General features: G+C 46.3%; 1 protein-coding gene across 4 annotated transcripts in view; it reads left to right on the top strand.

Moving 5' to 3' along the window:
* The window catches only part of INF2 (inverted formin 2), a 43779-nt gene that overhangs the window by 14747 nt on the left and 4008 nt on the right, over positions 1–25024 (top strand). For 2 of the 4 annotated variants that reach the window (XM_039378962.1, XM_027716496.2), the window contains exons 2-22: positions 4907–5315; positions 6642–6757; positions 7569–7728; positions 8539–8572; positions 9609–9750; positions 9854–9995; positions 10516–11406; positions 12588–12733; positions 12820–12881; positions 13507–13609; positions 13699–13784; positions 14336–14436; positions 15772–15842; positions 15953–16060; positions 16999–17069; positions 17708–17828; positions 18386–18550; positions 18920–19022; positions 19801–19959; positions 20970–21743; positions 23233–23289. In XM_039378962.1, coding sequence (XP_039234896.1) covers positions 4922–5315; positions 6642–6757; positions 7569–7728; positions 8539–8572; positions 9609–9750; positions 9854–9995; positions 10516–11406; positions 12588–12733; positions 12820–12881; positions 13507–13609; positions 13699–13784; positions 14336–14436; positions 15772–15842; positions 15953–16060; positions 16999–17069; positions 17708–17828; positions 18386–18550; positions 18920–19022; positions 19801–19959; positions 20970–21743; positions 23233–23288 — 4005 coding nt within the window. In that variant the 5' untranslated portion in view covers positions 4907–4921 and the 3' untranslated portion in view covers position 23289. Of the gene's footprint in view, positions 1–4906; positions 5316–6641; positions 6758–7568; positions 7729–8538; positions 8577–9608; positions 9751–9853; positions 9996–10515; positions 11407–12587; positions 12734–12819; positions 12882–13506; positions 13610–13698; positions 13785–14335; positions 14437–15771; positions 15843–15952; positions 16061–16998; positions 17070–17707; positions 17829–18385; positions 18551–18919; positions 19023–19800; positions 19960–20969; positions 21744–23232; positions 23290–25024 lie in introns of those variants that run through there. The other 2 variants (XM_039378963.1, XM_039378964.1) reach the window with 2 other exon arrangements.

Raw genomic sequence — 25024 nt, forward strand, 5'->3', positions numbered from 1 at the left:
AGAAAGGAGGAGGAAATTTTATGAACTGGGTTGGATGGATGCAGGGAATATTATAGCTTTGCAAACCCAATGATCCAAGAAGTCAGCACCATGAACCACAGTGTTGCTGTGGCCAGGAGCACGAGGGCAAGCCTTTAGGATGCCTTTATGTTTCCAAAAGGAATCTTCCAAAATTAAGAATGTTTTTACATTGATACTTCTTCAGTTGTCCTTACCCATCAGGCCTGACCAACCTCTGAGGGAGAGAAGAAGATGAGGAGAATGTTGTATTTAAGACATGTAGATGTGGCACTTGGGGACACGGTTTAGTGGTGGGCTTGGCAACAGTGGCTTAATGGTTGGACTCAATGACCTTAAAGGTCTTTTCCAACCTAAACTATTCCATGATTCTTTGCTGTGGCTGTGGGTGTCCCCACAGCAGTAAGCACAGACGCACTGTCAGGATGTGCCCAGGGGAGCAGCACACCCAGCACCCATGCTGAGCATACAGCTGGGGAGGGCAGAGAATGGATGCTGCAGGAATGATTGGACACAGAGTCTGAGGACATTGCTCCCACCATCACATCCTTTTCTATGGCCTGGGCAGCAAAAAGCAAAGCTCCCCATGCCCCTCTACTGGCAAGAGGTGAGGTGTATTCAGCCATTGAAGTAGAGCATCTTGCCTGGTTGTGTCAGGGGACTGTCCTTCCCTCAGCCAACATAGTCTAAATGGCCTCTCTGAGCCAGCCAGATAGATGTGTTCCATTTTAATCCTTGTCTGTCTCACTCTGCTGAGATCATTTACCTGCTGATAAGCTCCTGTGGTCAGAGATAAAAGGTGAAACTACCAGCCCTTTAAGGATGTATCTGAACATCTTTGCAGCACTTTGCTTCATGAAAAATATGGAAAGATGTTTCATTCATAATATATCACTCATATCTATGTTTGTAAACAGATTTGTCACACCATCTGCAGAATCGTACTGCTGTCTCCTCTCCTCCATATTAATTTCCTTTCCATTTATATAGTACAGCTCCTATTTATTTTATTCCCTTTTTACAATTAGATACATTAGGCATCTCTTTTTCTTCCCTACAAAAAGTGTGCACTCTCTGTGGGGAAGAATATTTAGTCAATCCGATTTTTTTCAGTCTAGTGCATAAAAACACAAGCCAGGACTGTTTGGAGAGGTACCTGCCTGGTTCTGTTTCTCATCTCTTCACATCTGTGTGGAGCAGGTGGGAGGGAAGGATAATTCAGAACAAATGCACTGGTAAACAGGATGCTCTGTCCGTATTTCCTGTCTCCTGTTGCACTGGTGGAGCTTAATTTTCAGGAATCAGCTAAGCCTCAGGTCAGTAATGCTATTATAATTTCTCTGACTTGCTGTAGCTGATACAATATAATACAATACAAATACAATATGGTGAAGTATTTATACACCTGGGAGCAAAAAGCCAGCCTGCTTTGTTATCTGATTTGATAAGAAATGTTTAGACATGCTCAAATTTAAAAAGTGATTTGCTGAGTATAAAAAAGAAGTCACACAAGAGAGAGGAAGCTTGCAGTTGGCAGCCATTTCTGCAGCCCCTTGGGCTGACCAGCACCCAGGTCAGATGGTCCTCAGCACTGCCCTCACCAAAGGTCCAGGCACTGGGAAGGGGTGGCTGGGCTCAATACACATCATGGAGCAGGATTTGACAGGTCTGTAGGAGCACCTCTCTGACCCCATGACTGTAAATTCACTGTGGTGAGAGGTTTCAGACACTGCCTCATCAGTGACCTGAGGCAGGGCACTCTCGCTTCTCTCCCTCCAGGGAGGGAGGATCTTTCTTCTTCTTTGCATCGAGCCTAACCCAAATACCTGAGATTGGGTACAAGGGAGGGACTGGGGTTGACTAATCCAATAAGAATTTTACCAAGGGTGAGTAAGGGCTCTGGGATGCAGACAGCGATGACAAATCTTAGAAACTCAAGCCTGTGCTTTGGCAGGAGAGTTTGTTGTTTGGGATTTGGTTGGTTGGTTGTTTTTTCTTTTATGGTCTTTTTATCACTTTTCAGCTGTACAGTGTGTTCTCAGATGGTATATCCACAACTTCATGTTTTTCAATTGTGGCCATCATTTTTTTCAGCCAACAGAGTAGGGAACAACTGGGCAGTTGGCCAGCTCCTTTCCCATTGAAGCAAAAGGAAACTCTGCAAGAGTTTCTCCAAAGCTCTCTAAAGGGATTTTCTGTCGCCATATCCTGCTAACTCCTCCACTCCTCTGACCTCTCAATGCAGACTTTGAAGCTGTGAGCTGAGTGCCCCTGCCAGAGAGTCCCACCATCACCTTCTCTCAGGGAAATTGTTCAAATATCCTGTCCCATCACGCTTTGCATCTTTCCAAGAGGCATGTTTAGGCCTATAATATCATGCCTAACACAAATCAGTGAGCAAACCCTTTGGCTGTATATTTGCCAAGGTGTGACTGCCAAAATGGGTTTCTGGGTAAAGCAGAAGCCATGTGGCTCGGCTGTGGGGAAGCAGCCAGGACCTTTCCCAACAGTACAGTCCCCAGGAAAAATCACAAGGTAGGCTTTAAAATGAGATTACTTCCAACCATGTGTAAATGGTCCATCCTTTGTCTTGGCTGTCTGGCAAATAAAACCTTCCAGAGATTACTCAGTTTAGATTTTTCCAGCCTTTTCTCTGCAGGGCTAGAAACCCTTGTGCTGGAGCTGGGAAGGAAAAACAAGACTCTCCCATAATCCCTTCAGTCCCCTAAGTGCTGAGTTTTGGGCACCAATTGGCCCCCAGGTTATTTTGAGCCCTGTGCAGGCTTAGCAGCCCAGGGGAACAGAGGTCCTGGGGGCATGGCAGGGAGGAGAAGTCGCGTCCATAGATGGCTTTGGGTCCACCAGGTTTATCCCCTTCTTGTTGGGCAAACTGTCATCTCTGGGAGCAATTCAGCTTTGAAACGATTGCATGCAGCTTTGGAAAGGACTTGCATTGTATAACTTAATCACTGTGGGTCTGAAAAATAATAATCCTGCCTAAAACCATAAAATCTGGCATCAAGAGTTACACTTGGCCTTACAGTTTCTCTGTGCTGAATCAGCTCCTGACCCTCCTTGCTGCTATAACAACCTGGCTGAACAGGCCATTCCCTCCAGGGAGATGAGCCATTGCAGCCTGTAGTGGGTTGACCCTGGCCAGATACCAGGTACCCACTAAAGCCGCTCTCATTCTCCCTCTGTAACAGGACAGAGGAGAGAGAAAAAAAACAGCTAAGAAAAAAAACAGCTAAGAGCTGGGAGAGGTCAGTGACTGATTACCTTCACGGGCAAAACAAAACTCGAAGTGGGGATAGTACTTATATTTATTACTAACAGGATAAGAGCCAAAGAGTGAGAAATAAAACAGTCTTAAAAGCAGCTTCCCCCCACCCCTCCTTCCATGTTCTCCCTCCTCCCCCCCAGCGGTGCAGGGGGACGGGGAATGGGGGTTATGATCAGTTGTTGTTTCTGCCACTGCTCAGAGGGAGGAGTCCTTCCCCTGTTCCTGTGGGGTCCCTCCCACAGGAGACAGTCCTTGATGGACCTCTCCAGCGTGAGTCCTTCTTTCAGGCAGCGGTTCTTCCCAAACTGCTGTCCCGTGGGTCACTCCTCCATGGGGTGCAGTCCTTCACAGGTGAGCTGTACTGATGTGGGTCCCCCACAGGGACCACAAGTCCTACCCGGGAAAAACCTGCTCCAGCACGGGCTTCCCTCTCCATGGGCTGCAGGTCTCCAGCAGGACCCCACTCCATCCTGGGCCTCCCATGGGGTCACAATCTCCTTCCTGCATCCACCTGTTCCAGCATGGGCTCCTCCATGGGCTGCAGGGGCACAGCTGCTCCACCATGATCTGCACCAGGGGCTGCAGGGCCACAGCTCCAGTGCCTGGAGCACCTCCTGCCCCTCCTTCTGCACTGACCTTGGGGTCTACTTTGTTGTTCCCGTGTTCTCACTACGCTCTTCCCTGGCTGGAATTTCTTCTGCGTAACAACCTTCTGTTCTTAAATATGTTATCACAGAGGTGTTACTATCACTCCTAATTGGCTCGGCCTTGGCCAGTGGCAGGAAGTCTGTCCTGGAGCTGTCTGGCATTGGCTCCATGGAACAGGGGAAGCTTCTAGCAGCTTCTAACAGAAGCCACCCCTGTAGCCCCCTCCCCACCCCCCGCTACCAAAACCCAGCCACAGAAATCCACTATACTGCTCATCTCCAAAAAGGTGCTCTGCTGTTTTCTCAGCCTCCCTCTGCCATCCCTGCACTCACAACCTGTCAGGCTCTCACATTATCATGCACAAACACCATGTTTGCAAACATATTTGCTATTACAGCAGACAGGAAGTGATTTAAGTGAGTGCTATAAAATTAACCTCAACATCAGTCAAAAGAAACAAAAGCAAAAGAGAACAGGGTGATTAGATGCTCTTATGAGCAGGATATGCTCAGAATTACTTCTCCATCCCATTACAAATGCTTAGAAACTGCACAGCCTCTCCAGCACAGTGAGATTTTAAAGTGGTTTAGTGGGCATTAGGAGTTTAGAACTGATAATGCCACTTCCAACCTTATCCTTTCACTGCATGAAAATAGGTGGTGGCTATTGACTGGCCTAAATTGGCTAGTTTTAAAGCTGTATTTGCTGGCTTGGATGTGCTAAAAGTCTCTGTGCAGAGTTTTCAGAGCCTGAATGTAATGTATGTGTTTAAGGTGGGGATATATTGAGTTTCTTCAATAGAGGGCTGGTTCCAGTGTGTTCTCTACATGCTGAAGAGCTGGGACCTGCTGTAGTTGGGTTTCACATCCTGATAACTGGAGAAAAAGCAAGACTACTGGATGGTTTATGCTCAGTCCAGACAAACATCTCACTTTGTCTCTTCTTTTTTTCTTTCAGAACAAACTGTTCACGATGTCAATCAAAAAGGAAGGTGCCCACAAGAAGTGGGCTGCCCTGAAGGAGAAACTCGGAGCCCAGGAGACTGACCAGTCAGAGGCCAACCTGGAAAATGCAGAGCCGGAGCTGTGCATCCGTCTCCTGCAAATGCCATCGGTGGTGAACTACTCTGGGCTGAAGAAGCGTCTGGAGAACAGCGACGATGCCTGGATGGTCCAGTTCCTGGAGCTGTGTGGGCTGGACCTTCTTCTGGAAGCCCTGGACAGGCTGTCTGGGCGAGGAGTGGCCAGGATATCCGATGCTTTGCTTCAGCTCACCTGCATTAGCTGCGTGCGAGCCGTCATGAACTCCCACAAAGGCATCGAATACATTGTGAGCAACGAGGGCTATGTCAGAAAACTCTTCCAAGGTGAGAAGACATCTTCCTGCTTCATTCATCACATGGCATGGTGGGGGGACTTCCTGTTGCTTATCCTTCTGCCCTGTACCAGGCTTGTTGGAAATTGTTGGTTGCAATGGACTAATGAGATTGTTTTCTTCTTTAAAATAATACTACCATGAAATCACATTGCCTTTGCCACCCAGTGCTGTTTCCACACAAATATTGTCATAGTTTACTGAGAGAGCTGGGGATAAATGCAGCCTTAGCTGTGTGCAGGCATGACCCTTCAGTTGTCAGCAGACATTTGCTATTCAGGCTTTGTGAGCCCCAAGGGCAGAGAGAGAGGAATTGAAAGGGCTTGGAGTCTTGTAAAGAGGAGGGAAAGTGGCATGGTTTAGGCTCAAGAGAGCCTGTTTTCTGTGCTGCTCCATCTCTTCCTTCTAGAAGATGGTAGGTAACACCACTTACATTCTCTTGCCATTCACTTGGCTCGTCGTTAGGTATGAAATGCATCAGGGCATCTCCTAGAATTTTTTGTACAGCACTCGATGGTGCTGGTGCCAGAAGGATGACTTCTGTGCTGCTCCACGGAGATCACAGCTGCACCCAGAAACCTTTATTAATATCTTTTTGAAATGCATTTAGTCTGAAAGCTGTCTTGCTCCCCTCTTCAGTTTTGAAGTCCCCTTCCTTCCTCTTCACGCTGCGTTTTCTTAACCTGTGTGAAATATGGAGCTGGCCTTTTTATGCTGTGAAAAACAGCGAAGTATCCTGGGCTTTTCAGTGTTCGAGCTTCTTTGTGTACTAATAAAGGAAAAATAAGATGGTCTAATCCACTCCCTCCCAGCTCCTAGGGCTCACAGAGAAAGAGTAGTGGAAAAAGGGAATACATGGGGACTGGTTAGAACAATTGGTCTAATTGATATGCATATTGGTCTCTTCTGCACTAAAAATAAGAGTCATTAATCGAGGAAAATGGTTCATCTGCTGTTCTAGAAAACACCCATATGCGAAAATGGGAATTAAATTGTGTGATTGTCAGCGTTGAGATCTTGGCTGCTGTTTCAGCATGCCACTGGGACATGGAAGAGATGAACAACTACAGGCTGCACCAAAATGCCAATAGGGTACCTGTAGCATTTACTGTTTCCACTAGAAGTTACTATCACATAATGTTATTGAGATGGGATATCTAGACACTGAGATATTTTTCTTCCCATCTTCCATGTAGTGGGTCCCTTCCTTCTGTCTTTTTTCTGCCACTGGTCATAACCCATATAGCAGAAGACACTGAGATTCAGAACATTATTGTAATTTTAAATTCTGCTTTGTTTTGTTCTGTTTTTCTTCCAGCACTTGACACAACTAATGTCATGGTCAAAAAGCAAATATTTGAGCTCCTGGCTGCACTGTGCATTTACTCATCAGATGGCCATGCTTTGGCTCTGGATGCCTTGGACCATTACAAGGCAAGTGTTGGGTTGGAGCAGGAGGTATGGATCAGCTCTGATCTATGCAGAAAAGGGTGGGAATGAAGTTTATTTTGCATCATTTTAGTAAAAGAAGCAGGAATTTATAAGGTGAAAACTGTAGGAAATTTGTCCTGGTCAGCATAAGTCTAGGGTGCTGGTCTGTGACTTGTCTGGATGGATGACTACCAACCACAATGTGCTTTCTGGCAGCAAAAGCACCACCAGATCAGCAAAATAAATGGCGCCACATTCACAGGTTTCACTGCCCAAGTGCACAGGTATATGCATCAGTTATCAGAAAGCATGAAGGGATCCAAGAGATGTTTCACTGACTTTCTCTGCCAACTGGAGCCTGCTCCATAATGGAGGAGTGCTGCTTTTACCTGTGTCTTCCTGTCCTGTCCACAGTGGGATAAACTGATGTTTTAAGGTGCTAATTCCATCTGAGAGCCCGTACCACAGTGATAGACATTTATGTCTATATAGACTATTCTTGTCATAGAATCATAGAATCATAGAATCAGATGGGTTGGAAGGGACCTCTGAGATCATCAAGTCCAACCCTTGATCCGCTACTGCTGCAGTTGCTAGACCATGGCACTGATGCCACATCCAGTCTCTTCTTAAAAACCTCCAGGGACAGAGAATCTACCATTTCCCTGGGCAGCCCATTCCAATGTCTGATTACCCTCTCTGTAAAGAAATTCTTTCTAATATCTAACCTAAACCTCCCCTGGCACAGCTTAAGACCATGCCCTCTTGTCTTGACCATGCCCTCTTGTCATAATATCACCTGTGTTATTAACAGAGTGTGAAGAACCAGCAGTATCGATTCAGCATCATAATGAACGAGCTCTCCAACACAGACAACGTGCCATACATGGTGACACTGCTGAGTGCTATCAATGCCATCATACTGGGGAAAGAAGAGCTAAGAACAAGGACACAAATCAGAAATGAATTCATAGGTAAGCATGTTTGTTGCACCTAACTTTCTCTGGAGAAAGTCAGTTATCAAGCAGTTTTTATTTCAGATATATCCACAAGGTGCCTGAACAGGTCTGGGGAGCAAAACTGCAAATACTAATTTTCCTCTTTCTTTTGACCTCTATTCTCAATAACCTTTCTGTCACCAGATTTTTTTAACTTTGCTGCTTTCCCATAGCTTTGATTTTTTCTGGAATCCCAGCAACACTATATCACTTGAGCTTCTTCAGAACAGTTCTATAACCAACCATCTTATATGGCCACATTTCCATATGTTGCAACTCCTTGTAACAGTTGATGAGGTTTCTTCACTCTGTGTCTACTCAGTTGAGCCACAGAAGCTGTCCCGTTACTCAGAAATTCTTTCCAACTGTTTGAATCCTGGGATCCTAATTACCATTGTTGAGATACACCTCACGTAATGAGAGCATCTGAGCTGGTGAGCCTGGGCTCTGTTTCTTTCTGTGTAGAGCAAGGGACATTGGACCATGACTGATTTTAGATATCTAATCTGGACTGAGGTCACTCATGTCCCAGAAGTGCCTGTGTCCCTCAGTAACTCCACGGGGATTGTGGTTCACACAGTTGCTGCAGATGTGTATTGAGGTGTCTCATCATTAAGCAGATGACCCTACCCACTTTGATAGATCCATATGAAGATATTTTCACTTTTTTCTCTCTGCAAAACGTATTTATAAGCATAACATTATATAAAGATCATAATAAATCAGTACCAAATGGGTCATAATGCAAATATATCTCTTTTTTTTTTTTTTTTGTGGTTCTTCCAGGGCTTCAGCTGTTGGATGTTTTAGACAAGCTAAGGTAAGGATCACTGGTTACATTTATTTTATAAGTGAGATTCACGGTCAGGTATCTGTGAAAATTTAATGCTTATAAACCTTCAGTTGTGTGAAGTGCAGTGCACCTGGTGGAGTGGACCACTCTTGTGTGCACCCCTTACAGGGGGACCAAAGGCATTCAGCCAGTGTTAAGATGCTCTTGCCAGCCACAGTGTCACAGGGACAGCTGTTGGCACAGATGGCACAGACAGAGGCTCTGGGCACAGATGGAGTAGCAATGTCCTCACTGAGGCTGTGTTCCAGACTGAGCCTGGAGCAATGCTGTGGGCTCACTGAGCAGCTCACTGTATTCAAAACCACTTCACTGCTGCTGTTGGTCCCAGAAGCATCCAGCTAAAACAATTTACTAGTGCATATCTGGGCATAATTTAAAAATTATGTTCTGTCAGAAACATCCATGATAAATTCTAGAATGCATTTTATGTGAGTTGCAGTTATCCATGTAACTCGAATTGCTCCATCCAACACCATAAAAATCAGGGAAAAGAAGACCTTTCGATAGTGCAGCAAGGGTAGAGTTCTTACACATAGTGGTTTTGAGAGTGTTGAAAAAGTTAGTTTTAGAGTATCTGGGATTTTTTTAATCCAATTTTGAGTAACAGAGAAGGAAGTTTTTCAAACAGAAACGTCACTGGAATATTTTCAATTTGTCTTGACTTTAAAAAGAAGAAAGAAGGTGGCCCAGTTTCAAAAAGGTGGGAATGCCACTCTGTTGTTACAGCTCCAAGGAGAATTCCATAGCAAGCATACACTGGGCCAGGTTATGCCATGAAAAGTCCCATTCGTTTGTATATGTTGACTGTAGGAAGAGGTATATTCAGTTCAAGAAAGGATGCACTGATGGCATCTGATCCTTTATATATAAGGCACAGTTGGGTGCTTCGAATGCTGACTGGCTGAGTCTGAGAGGCAAAGAGATAAAAACCATTTAAACAAAAACAATCATCTGAAAATTAGTGAAGGGCTCTCCAGTGAAAATGAGTGCTGTAATATTGCAGAGACATCGAAGAGGAGGATCTGCTTATCCAGTGTGATACATTTGAGGAGTTCAAGGTAGAAGATGATGAGGAATTATTAAAGATGTGTGATGGCATAAACATGAATGATCATCATGAGGTCTTTTCATCTCTCTTCAATAAAGTAAGTAGGCCCTCCCATGGGGTGCAAAGTCACACAATGGCAAAGTTGACCCACTTTGCTTGGAACCAGCCTTGCTGTGATGGAAAGCTGCCCTGTCTTCTAGGTGAGCCGCTCTCCGGTCTCCATCCAGCTGCTGTCCATCCTTCAGAGCCTGCTGCACTTGGAACCATCTCATCAGTCCAGCCTCCTGCTGTGGGAGTCCTTGGATGCTGTAGTGAACAGAGCCCTTTTGCTTGCAAATGACAGTAAGAATGACATATCCATCCAGCTTTGCACATTCCTCTTGTTTTACCTTGTCTCACCCAGAGCCCACAGAAGTCATTCCCAAATAATCTGGAAATAATCTGTGGGACTTGATATGAGTTGAACAGAAGCTGGGACAAAGCTACACCTCCTGTATAGGGTCAAGTCTTCATGTGAAGCTCCATCCATGTGGGATGGCCACGTTTAGGAGTGGGCTTCGGATTCACAGTCTTGCTTTCATGGTTAATCCCTGAGCTTTGGGTCATGGGAGTCATTGGGAATCTGTCCTCATTGGCATGCTGCCACTGGCACTGGCTTGTCTCGCTGGCAGGCTTTTTCAAAACAGTGTTTGTGGGCTGGGAGCATGGGAAGGAAATTGCCTGGAAGCCAAAAGTGTAATTGTGTAAAGTGACACCATGGAGTGGGCTCCGTGGCTCCAGATCTGCTGCTCGGTGAGGGTTGAATAGCACGAACCAGCCTTGGAGCCCCGTTCCCTTCTCTGACCCTGACTCCTTTCTCTAGTTCAAGGGAACACAGTTGAAGAAGTCATGGAGAGGTTGCTGTCTACCAAGAAACATCCAAACAAGCAAAAGCGAGCTGAGAACCGGCTGTCTGGGAGTGCAGCTGGAGGCGCCCAGGGTGAGCCAGAACCATGTGCACATGCAGCTCGGAGTCCAGTGGGATCATCAAACCCCTCCAAGGCACCGACAACGTCCTCAGGGCCACTTGCCAATGAAAAGAAGATCTCATCCTGCCAGTTCACAGGCTGCTCTGCTTTGCCAGAGATGTCTAACCCTCCACACAACACTGGTTCCACCCCGGCACCTCCACCCCCGGCACCTCCACCCCCACCCTCTGGCACAGCAGCCATGAACCCCACATCCCTGATGACAAATACACCTCCAGCCCCTCCACTCCCTGGCGTCCCTCCACCCCCACCCTCGCTGCCAGGAATGGAGGGTATTCCCCCTCCTCCTCCACCATTGCCTGGAATGGTTGGCATCCCTCCACCCCCACCCCCATTTCCTGGCATGGGTGGTATCCCACCTCCTCCACCCCCATTGCCTGGCATGGGTGGTATCCCACCTCCTCCACCACCATTGCCTGGCATGGTGGGCATCCCTCCACCCCCACCCCCATTGCCTGGCACGGGTGGTATCCCACCTCCTCCACCACCATTGCCTGGCATGGGTGGTATCCCTCCCCCTCCCCCTCCGTTGCCTGGCATGGGTGGCATTCCACCCCCTCCACCCCTCCTGCCTGGCATGGCAGGAGATCACATAGAAGCTGTGGTGGCCTCCCAGTTCAGCTGCCCCCTTGGCATGGGCCGGCCTCCCCACAAGGCAGTGAAGACGCCAACGCTGAGAATGAAGAAGCTGAACTGGCAGAAGCTGCCCTCCAACGTGGTGAGAGGTGGGTGGCGTAAAGTCACAGCTGCTGTAGGGGTGACCCAGGGGAGGAAACACTATCTTTGAGTTTGTCAAATGAGGTTGACTCCATTTAGATATAGAACTTTCCTGATTTCCTTTACTTTTGATCTGCAGAGCTTAAATAAATAAAAGTAGCGTGAAACTACTAGTATAATACAGTAACCATTCCAACTAAATCAGTACTTTGGGATAGCTTGTTTATAACTAAAATAGTTGGAAATTAAAAGAAAAGAAAGGGAGATGGGAATATTTTCCTAATCCACCATGACATGCCTTAGGCCTGAGTCCTCAACAGGCTCTGATCTGAGTTCCCCAAACTTTCATTCCCCACTTCGTCTATACTTGTATCTTGGAATATTAAAGTCATGAGTAAGAGTGCATTTGAGGATCACATCACATATCTCTTGATTTTTGGGTTACATTTCCCTCTCCTAATGGATCCAAAGAGGAGCATGAAATGTGAGAAGAAGCCAGGACAAGCAATGTCAGCTTAGTCCTATACAAGCAAGGCATCCAGTGCATAGAAGTAGGCAAAGGTGAAATCTAAATAAGCCATGTTTTCAATCACAAGAGCAGTAAGTTATTGGGATTATTTCAGTAGAGACTTCCAGAGGCATGTTAGGGTGCTGATTGTTTTTTAAATAGATTTTAAGAAAGTACAGTGGAAATTCATTCAAGCAGTCCCATAGCCAGCATTATACAAGAAAGCTCAATTATAAAATGATAAATGGAGAAGGTCAGAGTCAGAAAATGTCCAGGTTGTGCCCAGTCCCTCAGTTAGCACGCAAGGAAGCAAAAATAACATCAGCTAGGGGACTAAAAAAGAAATGTTCAAGCTCTCTCTTATGCTGACCCAGTTTGCCCACCCTGAAGGAAAATGCAGTTGTACAGAGAGGGATGGGGCTGTACAGCCTCTGTGTGCTCAATGCTGCCTCCCCTTACCAGCACATCTTGGGGTAAAGCACCAAGTTGAATTTCCCTTCAGGCCCTTTGAATCCCACGTGTGGGAATTGCCCCTCCCCAATAATGACCAGCAGTAAATACGCCCCTTCTTATTTCATTCATCTTCTGAGGAGTGTCCCTTCTAGCAACTCACTTTGCCCCGAGAGCCAGGAGTTTTCAGCTGTCCCTGTAGCCAGTCTGAACACTTTGTCTCTTTTTCAGAGGGTCACTCGATGTGGGCTTCGGTGAGCAGCAGCAGTGAGGAAACTATAGAGCCCAACTACACCAGCATAGAGCAGCTGTTTTGCTTTCCACAACCAACCCCCAAGGAGAAGACAGTCACCCCAGTGAAGGCAGAGCCAAAGGAGGTGAGGAGGTCCCACTCATTCTTTTGAGTAAAGATCACTGCAGACAGCTCATCTAACGTGAGATATCTTCTTTTTCTTTAATGAAGATCACATTTTTGGACTCCAAGAAAAGTCTCAATTTGAACATATTTTTGAAGCAATTTAAATGGTAAGATATGGCCAGTTTTCGTGACAGTTGACAAAACTTTGAGCAGGTTTTGCGGTACCTGGAAGGTCCTCACGAAATCTGTTCTAGCCAATGTGCTTTGGTGGTCCATGTTACTGAATCATCTGAACATTCCCCTGCTGGTCCTACACTGCCTTTAAAATACTGAGTTTAGAGGTTTAGTTATGTTTTTACATACAACATCCCCATATGTTGGCAAAGGCATTACATCTCCATGTTACAGATAAAGCTGTGGCACAGATTCTTAGGGTGACTTAGGCTGTGAGATGCATCTGGAAGTCAAATCCCTCCTCAAAACAGGTCCAATGGAAAAGTTAAGAATTAAATTTTCTCTTAAGAAAAAAAAGTGCCCAGAGACAGGATGTGAGTTGCAGGATTCATCTCTGGCCTGGAGTCATTTGACCAGGGCCAGAAGCAAAATTTGGGTCATAGCAGGAATCCAGATCCAGATTCTAATTTAATTGTGGGGAGGTATCTTTCCTTTTGGATTATTGCGACTCTCACTAGGGAAAGCACAGAGTGCTTGCACAGATAAAAGTCTTGGTAGTGTGTGATAGTGGAAGAGTGGTCTTTGGGTGATGGCTGCCTCTTCTCCTCCTTCCTGCAGCTCCAATGAAGAGGTGACTGCCATGATCCGGAATGGAGACCGGACCAAGTTCGACGTTGAGGTTCTGAAGCAGTTGCTGAAGCTGCTTCCTGAAAAGCATGAGGTCAGGAGGAAAATGGTACCCTTACCAAAGGTTCACAAAGCTGAACACACAGTGCAGTCCTGCAGTCTTAATTCTTTATTTCCCATTAGATAGAAAACCTGAAGGCCTTCAAAGAAGAGAAATCAAAGCTAGCAAATGCAGATCAGTTTTATCTTCTCCTCCTTCAGATTCCCAGGTAAAGATGTTGGTCATGAACTTCAGCCCAATCTTTTTCTTGGTTTACCTCTGGGAAGTTTAATTCTGTTTATAGGAGCCTGACAGACCAACACTGATGGGTATAACTGGTGGATTCCCTTTTCCACCTTAGAGCTGTCCCTTTCCCTGTTAGCCTTAGATGGAGGGCTTTTCCTGCTCCAGCACCTCCTCTCCCTCTGAAGTAGCAGAAGCTGATCCAGACGCAAGATCAGATCTGCCCGAGGAGGCTCCATAACTTACTGAAAGGCAGTGCCAAATGCAGTGCCAAGAAGGGGGAGCCCGCCTCTCACACAGTGGTCAGTCTTCTCTTTGCTGATCACAGTGTGTCAGCAGAACCTACATCCCCACTGGCCCTCAGGGCGAGAGGCAGCCCTTCGCCTCCCTCCATGACCCACAGACAGTGGTTTGATGTGGATGTGGTGGGCAGCAGTGCTGTGGGCTGGCACGGACTTGCTGGTGGTGTGGGAAGAGGGCTGCTGTGGTGGCCAAGATCCCAGTTCCTTTACACTGTGAATCAATCTCCGTCCTCAGCTATCAGCTGCGCATTGAGTGTATGCTGATCTGTGAAGAGACCATCGTCGTGCTGGACATGATTCAGCCTAAAGCTGAAGCCATCCGGAGAGCCTGCGAAGGTAAGTGACCTGAGCTTATTTCTGGATCTGATTTATGACAGGAAGCTTTAATCCCCACCCAAACTCCCCTGGAGCACTGCACTGTTAACCCCAAAACTGCCCTGGAGCTCTGCAATATTGCTACCCAATCCCCAAAGAACTCCCCTATGGTCCATTCACTGGTTTGTTGCAGCACATGAGGTGCAGCTGTAGGTATCTCCAGTGATGGTCAAGGCCATTAACAGAACAAAGATCATTTTCCCTTACCCTCAGCCCTCTTTTTCTGCAGCAGATGTATTCCTCTGAAACAATGGTGAAGCGCTGGAAACTCATCAGCCCTTTCAAAGGAGCTGAATTTAGACAGCAGAGCTGGCCCCATTGCAGCTAATTCATCCATCCAGCATTATTTGCCAAGTTAAGACTTTCATACAGCAATTTTCTCTGCTGCCAGAAAAGTCCACCCCAAACTTCCCTCAGAAAGTAGTGGTGCTTTAATATTTCCCTGCCTACAAATGGAACCAGAAGAATAAGCTTGTTATTTTGGGTTATAAAACTGCTGATGCTCAAATTTGGTGAGTACACGGGGAGATTAGGCAATAGGTTTTGGCTTCCTATGGCAGAAACCTCTGGTCCCACTCCACTGAGAGCAGGATGCTCTTCTTGGCACTGCCAAGTGTTACCTGTCCTACAGAGCCGGTTCCGCCAACTCCTGCTGTGGGTTTCTCTAGCTGGCATTACAGCTGCTTGCTGGGATAAACTGAAGCTCTCCCAAAAAGTGTCTTCCCAGCAGCCCAGTTGTCCTTTTGGAGCTGTTCTTGACTCAAAGCTGAGTGCTTCAGAGAGCACACCACTGCAGCACCCTGTCATAAGAGCGAGGACAGGGACTGTACCCTTCATGCCCAGATGATAATCACCTCCACCATGCAAGACCAAGAACAGGGTGAGAGTGTCTGGTTTTAGCAGCTGGCAGATAATCACAGGGCTGTCAGAACTAGCTTCACCGCACAGCTGAATGAAGTTGGCAGGATTAAATTTGCAGCCCAGTTACCCTCACCCACACTGGGGCACTTCCAAGGAAGGTGGTGAGTTGAAGCCTGTAAGCGAGGAGGGTCCAACTCCAGGTTATTTGCTGTTAGGAATGAGAGACCAGATTGAAGACAGAAACATAAGTCAACAGAAGCTTGTACAACTTGTGGAATTGAATCTATTTAAACCAGTTTCTCTGCAGGTTGTGCCACTGGGCTGCAAAGCTGAAATACCAGATTTGATTTGGTGGAATTCAGAATCCCAATTTCAGTTTAGGAAATGTTCTGGTGTAACAGAGGCTTTTACTTAAAAGTCCTTTATGTTTTTCAGATCTTCTGACCAGTCATCGCCTGCCACTCTTTTGTCAACTGATTCTCAAAGTTGGAAATTTCCTGAACTATGTAAGGGCTTATTTTGTCTTGCCCTCGCCCATTACAGTCTGTGATTGATCTCCTTTAGGGTTGTAATTTGGGTGGACACGAGTTACATGTGCTTTCTTTCTCTCTTGCAGGGGAGTCACACAGGCGATGCCGATGGGTTTAAGATCAGCACTTTGCTCAAACTAACAGAAACCAAAGCAAACCAGACCCGCATCACACTGCTCCACCATATTCTAGAGGTACCACTGCCAAGTCCTGCACAATAGGGAAGAGGGAGGGGTTTATTATGGATGAACCATTTCTCCCACTCTACTCCCAGTTAATGCCACATGCTCATACTCATACCCTCCCCGGCTACCCACAGAGTGTCACAAGTCAGGAGTGTTTGAATCACTTTGGTTGGGGGAGGTTGCCTGTTGTCACTACTCAGGAATCTCCTTATTTTAAGACTTGCTCTGCTTCCCTCCATAATCTTTCCCTACAATGTCTGGAACTTCCTTTTTCATATTTGTGCAATCTGCACATCAGCAGCTGCAAACCACAGAGCGTGTGACTATCAAAGCTGTCCTGGCTGCTCTGTACCCACTCAGCCTTTCTGCCTTTCCATGGCCTGTCCCTTTTCCACCAGATTATGCTCGAGCTTTTCATGCTATTTCCTAAGCCCCTGTGGCTTTCTTACTCCCTGCAATGCTGTTTTTACCATTTTTCTGAATGCTCTGCTCTGCCACTTTCATTCATCAAGGTCCCTCTGTTCTGGTTATGCATGTTCAAGCAGCACTTTAGCTGCAGTAGCTTCAGCAAGGACAGCTGAGAAAGTAAAGAATGCAAATAAGATTCAAGGCCTTTTAGTACCCTCCTGAGACTGTAGGAAGTGTCAGACTGCATCAAAGTCCTGCCTCCTCCCATCCTCAAGAGTAGGTGTCTCAAAAAAGGGCAAAAGAAGAGCTTAGCTTTGCTTTGAACTATGAGTATTTCTCAGGGTTCAGTGCTCTTGTATGTTTTTATAGCCCAGAGAGATGCTTTTCCTCTCCAAATGTGCAAACTACAGACAGCTGGGCAGCAGCAGGTCATGGCACAGTCATCCTTCCTGGACATTTCTGGCCGTGTTCTTTCCCCCCAGCTTCCCCTCAGTTCCTGCCACACAGCAAATAACTCTTCTTTCTCTCTTCCTCTTCAGGAAGTAGAAAACAGCCACAAGGACCTACTGGAACTGCCAAAGGATCTTGAATATGTTTCAAAAGCAGCAGGGTAAAATTGTGTGTCACTTCCTTTGAATTAAAAACAAAAATAAATCGCATGAACATCAACAATATACCAGAAATTAGGACACACACAGCTGGCATAGCATATTAACAAGATGGCATCTTATATAGTTTGAACCAAAAGATTTGGTTGATGAATGTTGAAAGCCCTTTAATATATAATAATTCTACTACAGCTGGCAACACTTAGGGCTGAAATTTGCAGAGCATTCAGTTAAAGCTGCCTTCCAGACCCTTCCAAAATATGCACTGCCTTTGTGGTGGCAGGAGCTTGTGAAGGCCAGCTACCCAGAAGCATTTCTGAAGTGCCTTCGGCCAGGGAAAGTGAGCTAATGCTGAGCACTCCAGGTGGATAACAGTTTTGTGAACAGGTGGACTTTTTTTGGCCTTCATCTGTCCAATACACAAAGTTTTAGGTAGACCTGACAGCCTTTCCATAAGGTCTGTGGAAGGAAGCTGTTTTCTGCGAGCTTGGACTGTACAGAGAGTTCAGAGCTCAGGTTTCAGTTCAGTGAAGTGGTGGGAAGCAGAGGGACATCCAAACCATGAGCTCAACTTGCCCACTCTTTGGTCAGCACAAGATGCTGGAGTGTCAACTAACGGTAGGGTTCTGTATGATTTCAGAATTAATCTTGATATTATACGCACGGAGTCTGGTACCAATTTAAAGAAGTTGCTGGAGCTTCAGCGGAAAGTCTTATCATCAAATGATGATGTGAAACAACAGTATGAGAAGCCAATCCAGGTCAGTAATGGAGCTCACTTAGGTCTCCCTCATTACGCACTCAGAAGCTGTGCATGGTACATTTGCAGCTGAGACAGGAGGGAAAATATTGCCACAAGACATGCTCTCAGATGTGGAAATAGGCTGCAATGCCACACAAACCATTGTTGTGCAGTTGCTAGCTCCACTCCAAAACTACATACCTTTGGTGAGGCCATTTCTTGAGGTGTATGTCCCAGCTGCTCTCTCCATGCTTTTGTGTAACTCCCCAGTTTAAGTGAAGATGTTCACCTGCTGTGGGGATCACCAGAGTAAAGCCCTTTGCTCAGGATTAAGCTCTGCATGGAGCTCTCCATGTCTTGCTCAAGCCACCCCTTTAAACTGGCACAGGATGGTTGCCAGGAGCAAAGATCATCTGGATATCTTCATTTCTTCCTACCTGTTTCCAATAAGCTCTGCTTCAGTTAAAAGCCAGGACCCAGAGTCCTGCTCCAAGCTCTTACATCCTTTCTCTGTAAGTGCACTTCACTCCTTGTCCTCTGGATGGTGTTTTACTGTGTGTGTTTAATGCATTTCAGGATAGCATCGATGCCTCCAAAAAGCTGGAAGAAGAATTTGAAACCATTGAAAGGAAGAGAGAAGAACTTGCAAATTATCTCTGTGAAGACCCAAGCAAGTTGTCCTTAGAGGACATATTTAGCATCATGAAGACCTTCAGAGATCTCTTCATCCGAGCTCTGAAGGTTGGAATGATGCTGAGCATCCCTAGTACTAGCACATCCTCCACTCCAATAGGCAGGGATGGGATGGGCACTGGAATCTGGTGGGGGGAAGATGCTGGTTATGGGCTCCTCCTTTTGGCACTTGGCATGAGGCACCCAGTGAAGCGCTGTCTTAACCCTTCTCCACTGCATCCTCGTGCAGGGGTGGTGCTCCTGACCTGGCCCCTCTCACCCTCTTGGCAAGACAGCCCTTATTCCCAATGCCCATTATATTTATTGCACAGGATAAGGCCAGAATTTTTCCTACTTCATCTATAGATCTTCTTTCTCTTCATCAGCTTCTAGCAGACACTTAGCCAACCTTCTCATGCCCCTGTTACCTCACTGCAGGAAAACAAGGACAGAAAGGAGCAAGCTGCCAAAGCAGAGAAGAGAAAAAAACAGCTGGAAGAGGAAGAGGGGAAGAGACAAAAGGGAGAAAATGGAAAAGTCAGTGAGTATCTGAAATGGCTTCAAAAAAGAGATATGGAGCCAAAGGACCTCTTTGCTGGTCCTGCTTTAATGGACCAGTAGAGGTAATCTATTTTGTGGGTTTCCAGGTGCCAGCTGACTAAAGGCTTTTAGGTGTCTTAGAGCCATAGCTAAGAATTGACTTTCTGCAGTTGCAGCTGGGCAGAGAAGTTAATTTTAGGTTTGCTGACTGAACAGCAGAAGAAAAAAAAACACCACAAATTAAAACATTTCAGTTAACTTTTTCAGTTTCTAAACATAACTTTTGAATACCAAATCTAACAAGAAATTTGTCTTCTCCTCCAAAATCCTTGTACACACTTGAATAATTTCTCTTTATCACAGACTACTGATGTCCCAAAAATCTTGCATATAACTTACAACTTTCATCTCTGGATGAAAGCGAAAGACTGAAAAATATGATTGAAAGAAGCTGAGAGGATAGGAAAATCAGAAGTATTTTCCCTCCAAAAAAAAAAGTCCCCCACCAACATGGATAAGAAACAGGGCATATTTCAAGGTCGTAGCACAACCAGGGACCCATCTGGGCAGAGCTGGTACCACTGGTGCCAGCCTGTAGCACTGAAACTTTGGAGTAAATGCCTTTTCTTCAGCTCGTACACACTGTTGTGGGGTTACAGAGCATGAGCTGCTCCCAGGCCTGATATTGGTGCCTTGCTCTTGCCCAGTGGTTGCTTGTACTGGGACAGCAGTACCCACCCCATGGGCAGATTTAACAGTCATCTCTCTCTCTCTCCCAGTTAAGAAGGGTTTGGGGAAGCAGGACGAGGTGTGTGTCATCGATGCACTGCTGGCCGACATCAGGAAAGGGTTCACACTGAGAAAGACAAAGAACAGGCACGAGTCGGATGCAATTCCTAAACCCTTGTCTGAGGAGAGCCCGGAGGAAAGCCAGTCTGGTAAGGGCACAGACCTGACTGTACTGCTGCTATTCATTCCCATCTGCCTCTGAGCCTGAGCCAAGCAAGCACCAGCAAGAAGCCTCTGCGTTTGCATTTGGGGCATTTTATTTAAGAAAGCTTTGCAGCCAGTGCTGAGGAGAAGAGGAGCAGAGAGCCTTGAGCTGTTGCCAGACAGATCTGTTCCAGTATTAGCAGGAAGTTGGAGCAGTATGGCCTTGCACCTGTGCTGATAAACCCTCTGAGATGCTTGACCCACATGTCAGCCACAGCACCATGCTGATGGGGCACTGGTGTTATCCCCACACAAGTCCCCTCCGTGCTGTTGAGTCTCAGTAGCACAGTGTGTCACTGCCTTGGAGTCTGCTGCACCCCATCTTAGTCTATGCTTGGGAATCTGAAGAAGCTCTTAAGAAAAGATTAGAAACCCTATTTGCAGAAGCACCCAAGTTCTTCAGGTGCTTGTGAGGAGACAGCCCCTGGGTTTAGCTTTTTCTTTGGTCTCTTGACCTCAGTGTCAGTGCACACTAGGTAAGTCCAAGGACATTGGTCTACCATAGAGCCCATGGCTTTCCTAGACCTGTTCTGCAAGGGCAGGATTAGACTGGTTAATGGGCAGCTCTGAAGTCCTCACACAGCCAAGCCAACAGTCCAACCTGGTTCAGGACCTTACAGGTTCTCTCTTCCTGCCATAGACCTTCAGGCCTCCTTGCAAGTCCAGGAGCTTCCATGGAAATCAGTCAGTTGGCAGCAAAATGCACCTGCTGAAAACAAAGCGGGGGCTTTGCTGAGCTGGAGCCTTGTAGTCCAGCCAGGGTGACCATGTGGGTATAAGGCGGGGAGAGGTACAGGGAGGATAAACTAGTGCTGCCTCTGCATAGCTACTTTAGGGTCAGTGCTCCCTCTGCAGGCAGCTGCTCACCTGTAACCTCTCCCAGTGGCAGAAGCATCTTGGTTGATCCCTGGCGCAACTCTGCAGCTGTGGCTGATTGCATGTTTTTTGTTTAAAGGAAAGAGCACTAAGGATCCACAAGCAGCAGGAAAGCAGATCAGTGATGAGACCAAACAAAACAAGGATGGTCATCCCTCAGAAAGCTCTCCCCCCTCAGCCACTGCCCTGACGGAGATGGGCGGAGGTGTTACAGATGCTTCACCTTCAAACCAGGTGTTACCTAAAAACAGCACTGGAGGAAGTTTGCCGTTTGACTCCCAGACCGAAAGTCCATCTGTGAGCTTGGTGGAAGCTGATGGGGCTGGTCAGCTCATGCCTGGCACTGGGATGGAGCAGACAGACAACTGGGCAAGCCTCCAGCCAAGCACAAAGGGCAGCTCCCTTGCCTTCTCTTTGGCTGACACAGGCTCAAGGATAAGCTTTGTGAGCAGCAGTTCAGCCACTGCTCTGAGAGACCAGCTCAGCTGGACTAATGGGTCCCTCTCAGAAGGCCAGGACAAGGAATGTCCATCTGATGGCTCAGAGAGCTACAGGCTGGCACAGGAGCCAGAACCCCAGCTGAGCAAGACCAGGACGGACCCCGGCAGCGCTCAGTCTGCTCCCTGCAATGAGGCTCATCAGGCAGAGTCAAAAGAGATGACAAAAGAAAATGAAGACCCTGGTACAGACTCGCTGTTGGACACCTCTCAGGAGAAGTCCTTCTCAGAGGAGCCAGCCACTGACTCCTCTTGTTCAGCAACACTTACTCCAGAGCAAACTCACACCGACAGGGAAAAGCAGAGGCCACCTGGGAAACGGAAGAAGAAGAAGAGGCACAGCAAAAGCTACTCAGGTAGCCTATGTCATAAATAGCCCTTGGGAACTGACTTAAGTGTGGGAGCCCTCCTCATGTATTTGTATATAGCTGTTCCTCCCCACTTCAAGGCCCAATGCCACCTGCCTCTAGAGCCACACTGTTTCGCAGAGCTTATTATTTTTTTAAACCTGAAAAACTCAAGCATAGTTCATTCGGGTGACATTTATAAGTAGTTTATAAACGGGTAATGATGAATCAATAATTAAAAAGCCCATTACACATACACAGTAAGGATGGCAATAAGCACATCTGTCAAGTGTGCTAAAGACAGCTACAAGGCATGGTTATGTGCAAACAAGAGCTCCATTAGGCTCCAGAGCAGTGATTAAGAGCAGTTAATACTCGGTACTTAATCAGCGATCACCCCCTCTGAACTACTTATAAACACATAAAGGCAGCAACATCAGTGCTGCCGTGGGGTTGTTTGGTTTTTCCCCTGCTAAGCCTCCTTGAAAGAGCACTTTGCCTGACAGCCTGCCCCAGGGGTACTTTAGGTAGCTCCTAAACATCAGGCCCTCAAACCATTACTGCAGGGTGAGGGGAAAAAGTCATTAAAAGTCATTAAAAAAGAGCATCTTGCTGATGCTTCTGCCCCCGAATTGGGCTGCTCTGCTGGTGTCGGGAGAGGGCTTGACTGCTGGAGCCACACAGGTCTCCACCTCACAGCAGAAGTCCACACCCAGTCCAAAAACTGGGAAGAATGTCCCAATCCTTTAGACTCTACCGAGCTGAAGCCACCTTTGGGTGGCTAATTAATCCCAAATTAGAGATGACTCATAGGGAAGACGTGGGTCTGTCAGCCTTTAGAAAGATAACAATATACTGTCCAAAATCTGTTTTCTGCAAGATCCTGGGGTCAAACAAATGGGCGGGAAAGTGGGAAAGTCTCTTTTTATCAACATTTAATGTTTTTCCTTCCAAGGAAAATGGAAGAGAAAGGAAAGGAGGGTTTGAGCATCCATTTCTGAGAAAGACAGCATGGGTTGAGCAGCGACCACAGAGGGACTTACCCTTTTAATGCAGCATGCCCCAAGGCTGTAGTTATCTACCTTTCTAAACCTGCCTCTTTCCCCTAGTTAAAAACAAGCCACAAAAGAGAAGTGGTTTCCTAGAACAGTGGTATCCAAACTTGCTTCCCAGGAGGCGGGAGCTGCAGCAATGGGAGCATCCCATACTCCCAGACCTGGTGATGTTTTCCTGACACCTGAAATTAGTACTTCTAGCTTAAGAACTGACCCCATCCTGCAAAAGCTACAGGGTTCCCTGGGGCATCCAGGGATGGCATCAGAGGGGTTGGAACCAGATTATCTTTAAAGTCCCTCGCAACACAAACCATTCAATGATTCCATGTTCCTGGGAACGTCTCTGCTATTAGACAGCATTTTCATCATCAAAAGTTCCCTGTTGTTACCTTTGCCTTGCCATGATCAGATATATTTAGTGTCTCTCTTTTGTTTAAAAGCAGAGGTTGAGAGTGATACTGGAGATAATAAAACAAAAAAAGGTTGTGTGACACAATGAGGTATGTAAACTCACAAAGGTGTTTTTGTGTGAACTAACCACAGCATTGGGACTTCACAGACCTAATCAGTATTCAGCATATCAGCTAAGCTTTTTGTCTTTGTGTCTAATCATGAATACATGTGAAATAAATTTGTTACTCTGATTTTTACTCTCCAGGGTGTTGATCTTGCATTGAGTGGAGTCAGTGCTGACCTCCCTTCAACACAAGATCACAGCCCCCATGTTCATCCTCTGTGTCAGCAGCAGCCAAACTGCCTTTCCCTGCAAATAAAAGTCTAGAATAATTATTCTAACCAAATAATCAAACTTCACATGATGAACAAAGTCCTTTCTTTGATCCCATTATTTTCTCAAAAACTGTAAAAATGCAATTTCAGTACCTACCTCCAGCAAAGAATGGTTGTTTTGCTTGTGGGTAACCACTTTCTGTAACACCATTTAAATATGGGTATCTGGAAAAGGGGATAAAACACTGGACTCAGGAACAAGTACTTGTTGGAGCAAGATACCAGCTCCCACTCAAAGCTAATTTCGACTCCAGAGTTGCACACAAGTTCCCTGCATCCTCCACTGATGCTGGCAACATATGGTTGCCCCTCAAAAGCAGTTTCAGGATGAGACTCTCCCTTGCAAAACTTTGTTTTTACAGCAAGTGGAAAGAAAAGCAAGAAAAAGAAACAACCAAAACACCCACTGTACTGAAATTGCATAGTTACGCATTGCCCTTTCCATGCTGATGAGCATCTCTTATGAACTAAATCAATATTGTCAAATTGCTCTTTGTCTCATTTCCTCAAAGGAATGTATTTATTCTCCAGCATGCCCAGTTCCCTGGGGCTGGGAGCCCAGCTGGGAGCCTTGCTCCCACACAGCCCATCAGCCCCAGCCCCTGGGATGGCAGAACAGAGGAATCTGTGCAGGATTTCCCCACAGGACTGCTTTTGTTCCTGCACCTGGATTATCATTTCTAGCAGAAGAAAATGGGATACGCGTTGGGTAGTTACAGTCCTGACTACTCCTGCCCTCCTCTTGGCCCTTTCTGTGCAGTACCACAGGATCACATTAAGTGGAAGTAGCTCTGTGGGTTTAAAAATCCTAACGAAGATTTACTGCAGGAGCAGTCAAATAGTAGCAGTGAAGCATAGGTGGGAAGTACATCAGGACCAGTAGTCATGCTGCACTGGGAGGGCAGCTGGAACTGTGAGTTAAGCTTATTAATACATATTATAATTATATGTCTTAATACATAATACAAATTATGTATCTTTTCAAGCTCTGGGGTTCCAGCATGCAGGCTTAAAAACATAGTCTTTGAAAAATTAAAAAAAAAAAGAAAAAGAATTAAAAAACACAGACAGCTTTGCTTTGCCCTAAAGAAGACATAGGAATGCAACACAGAGGAAGGCTTGGACAAACAGTGCCTTTATGAAGTGGCCAAGTGAGGCAGGAGTTTCAATGCATCCTTGGAATGCAGTACCTGGCATCACACCAGGAGTATCTACATGGGCTTCAATGCCAAGAGGGCAGAAATGAGCTGCACCTTGAAATCTACAATTCTCTTTTTCCACTCCTCCTATCTCTATGTCACACAGCAAGGTCAGCAGGAAAAAAAAAATCATTTCCTTCTCTTTGTCTCCCACCACAGTGCTTCCTCTCCCAAATGCAGATCAGGTCCATCCCTCTTCATATGACAGACTCAGCAAGCCTGGAGTGCTCCCATTCAATCTTTTTGA

Source organism: Pipra filicauda, unplaced genomic scaffold (assembly GCF_003945595.2).
Source record: "Pipra filicauda isolate LSUMZ 115617 unplaced genomic scaffold, ASM394559v2 scaffold151_size3305965_pilon, whole genome shotgun sequence".
NCBI lineage: Eukaryota > Metazoa > Chordata > Aves > Passeriformes > Pipridae > Pipra > Pipra filicauda.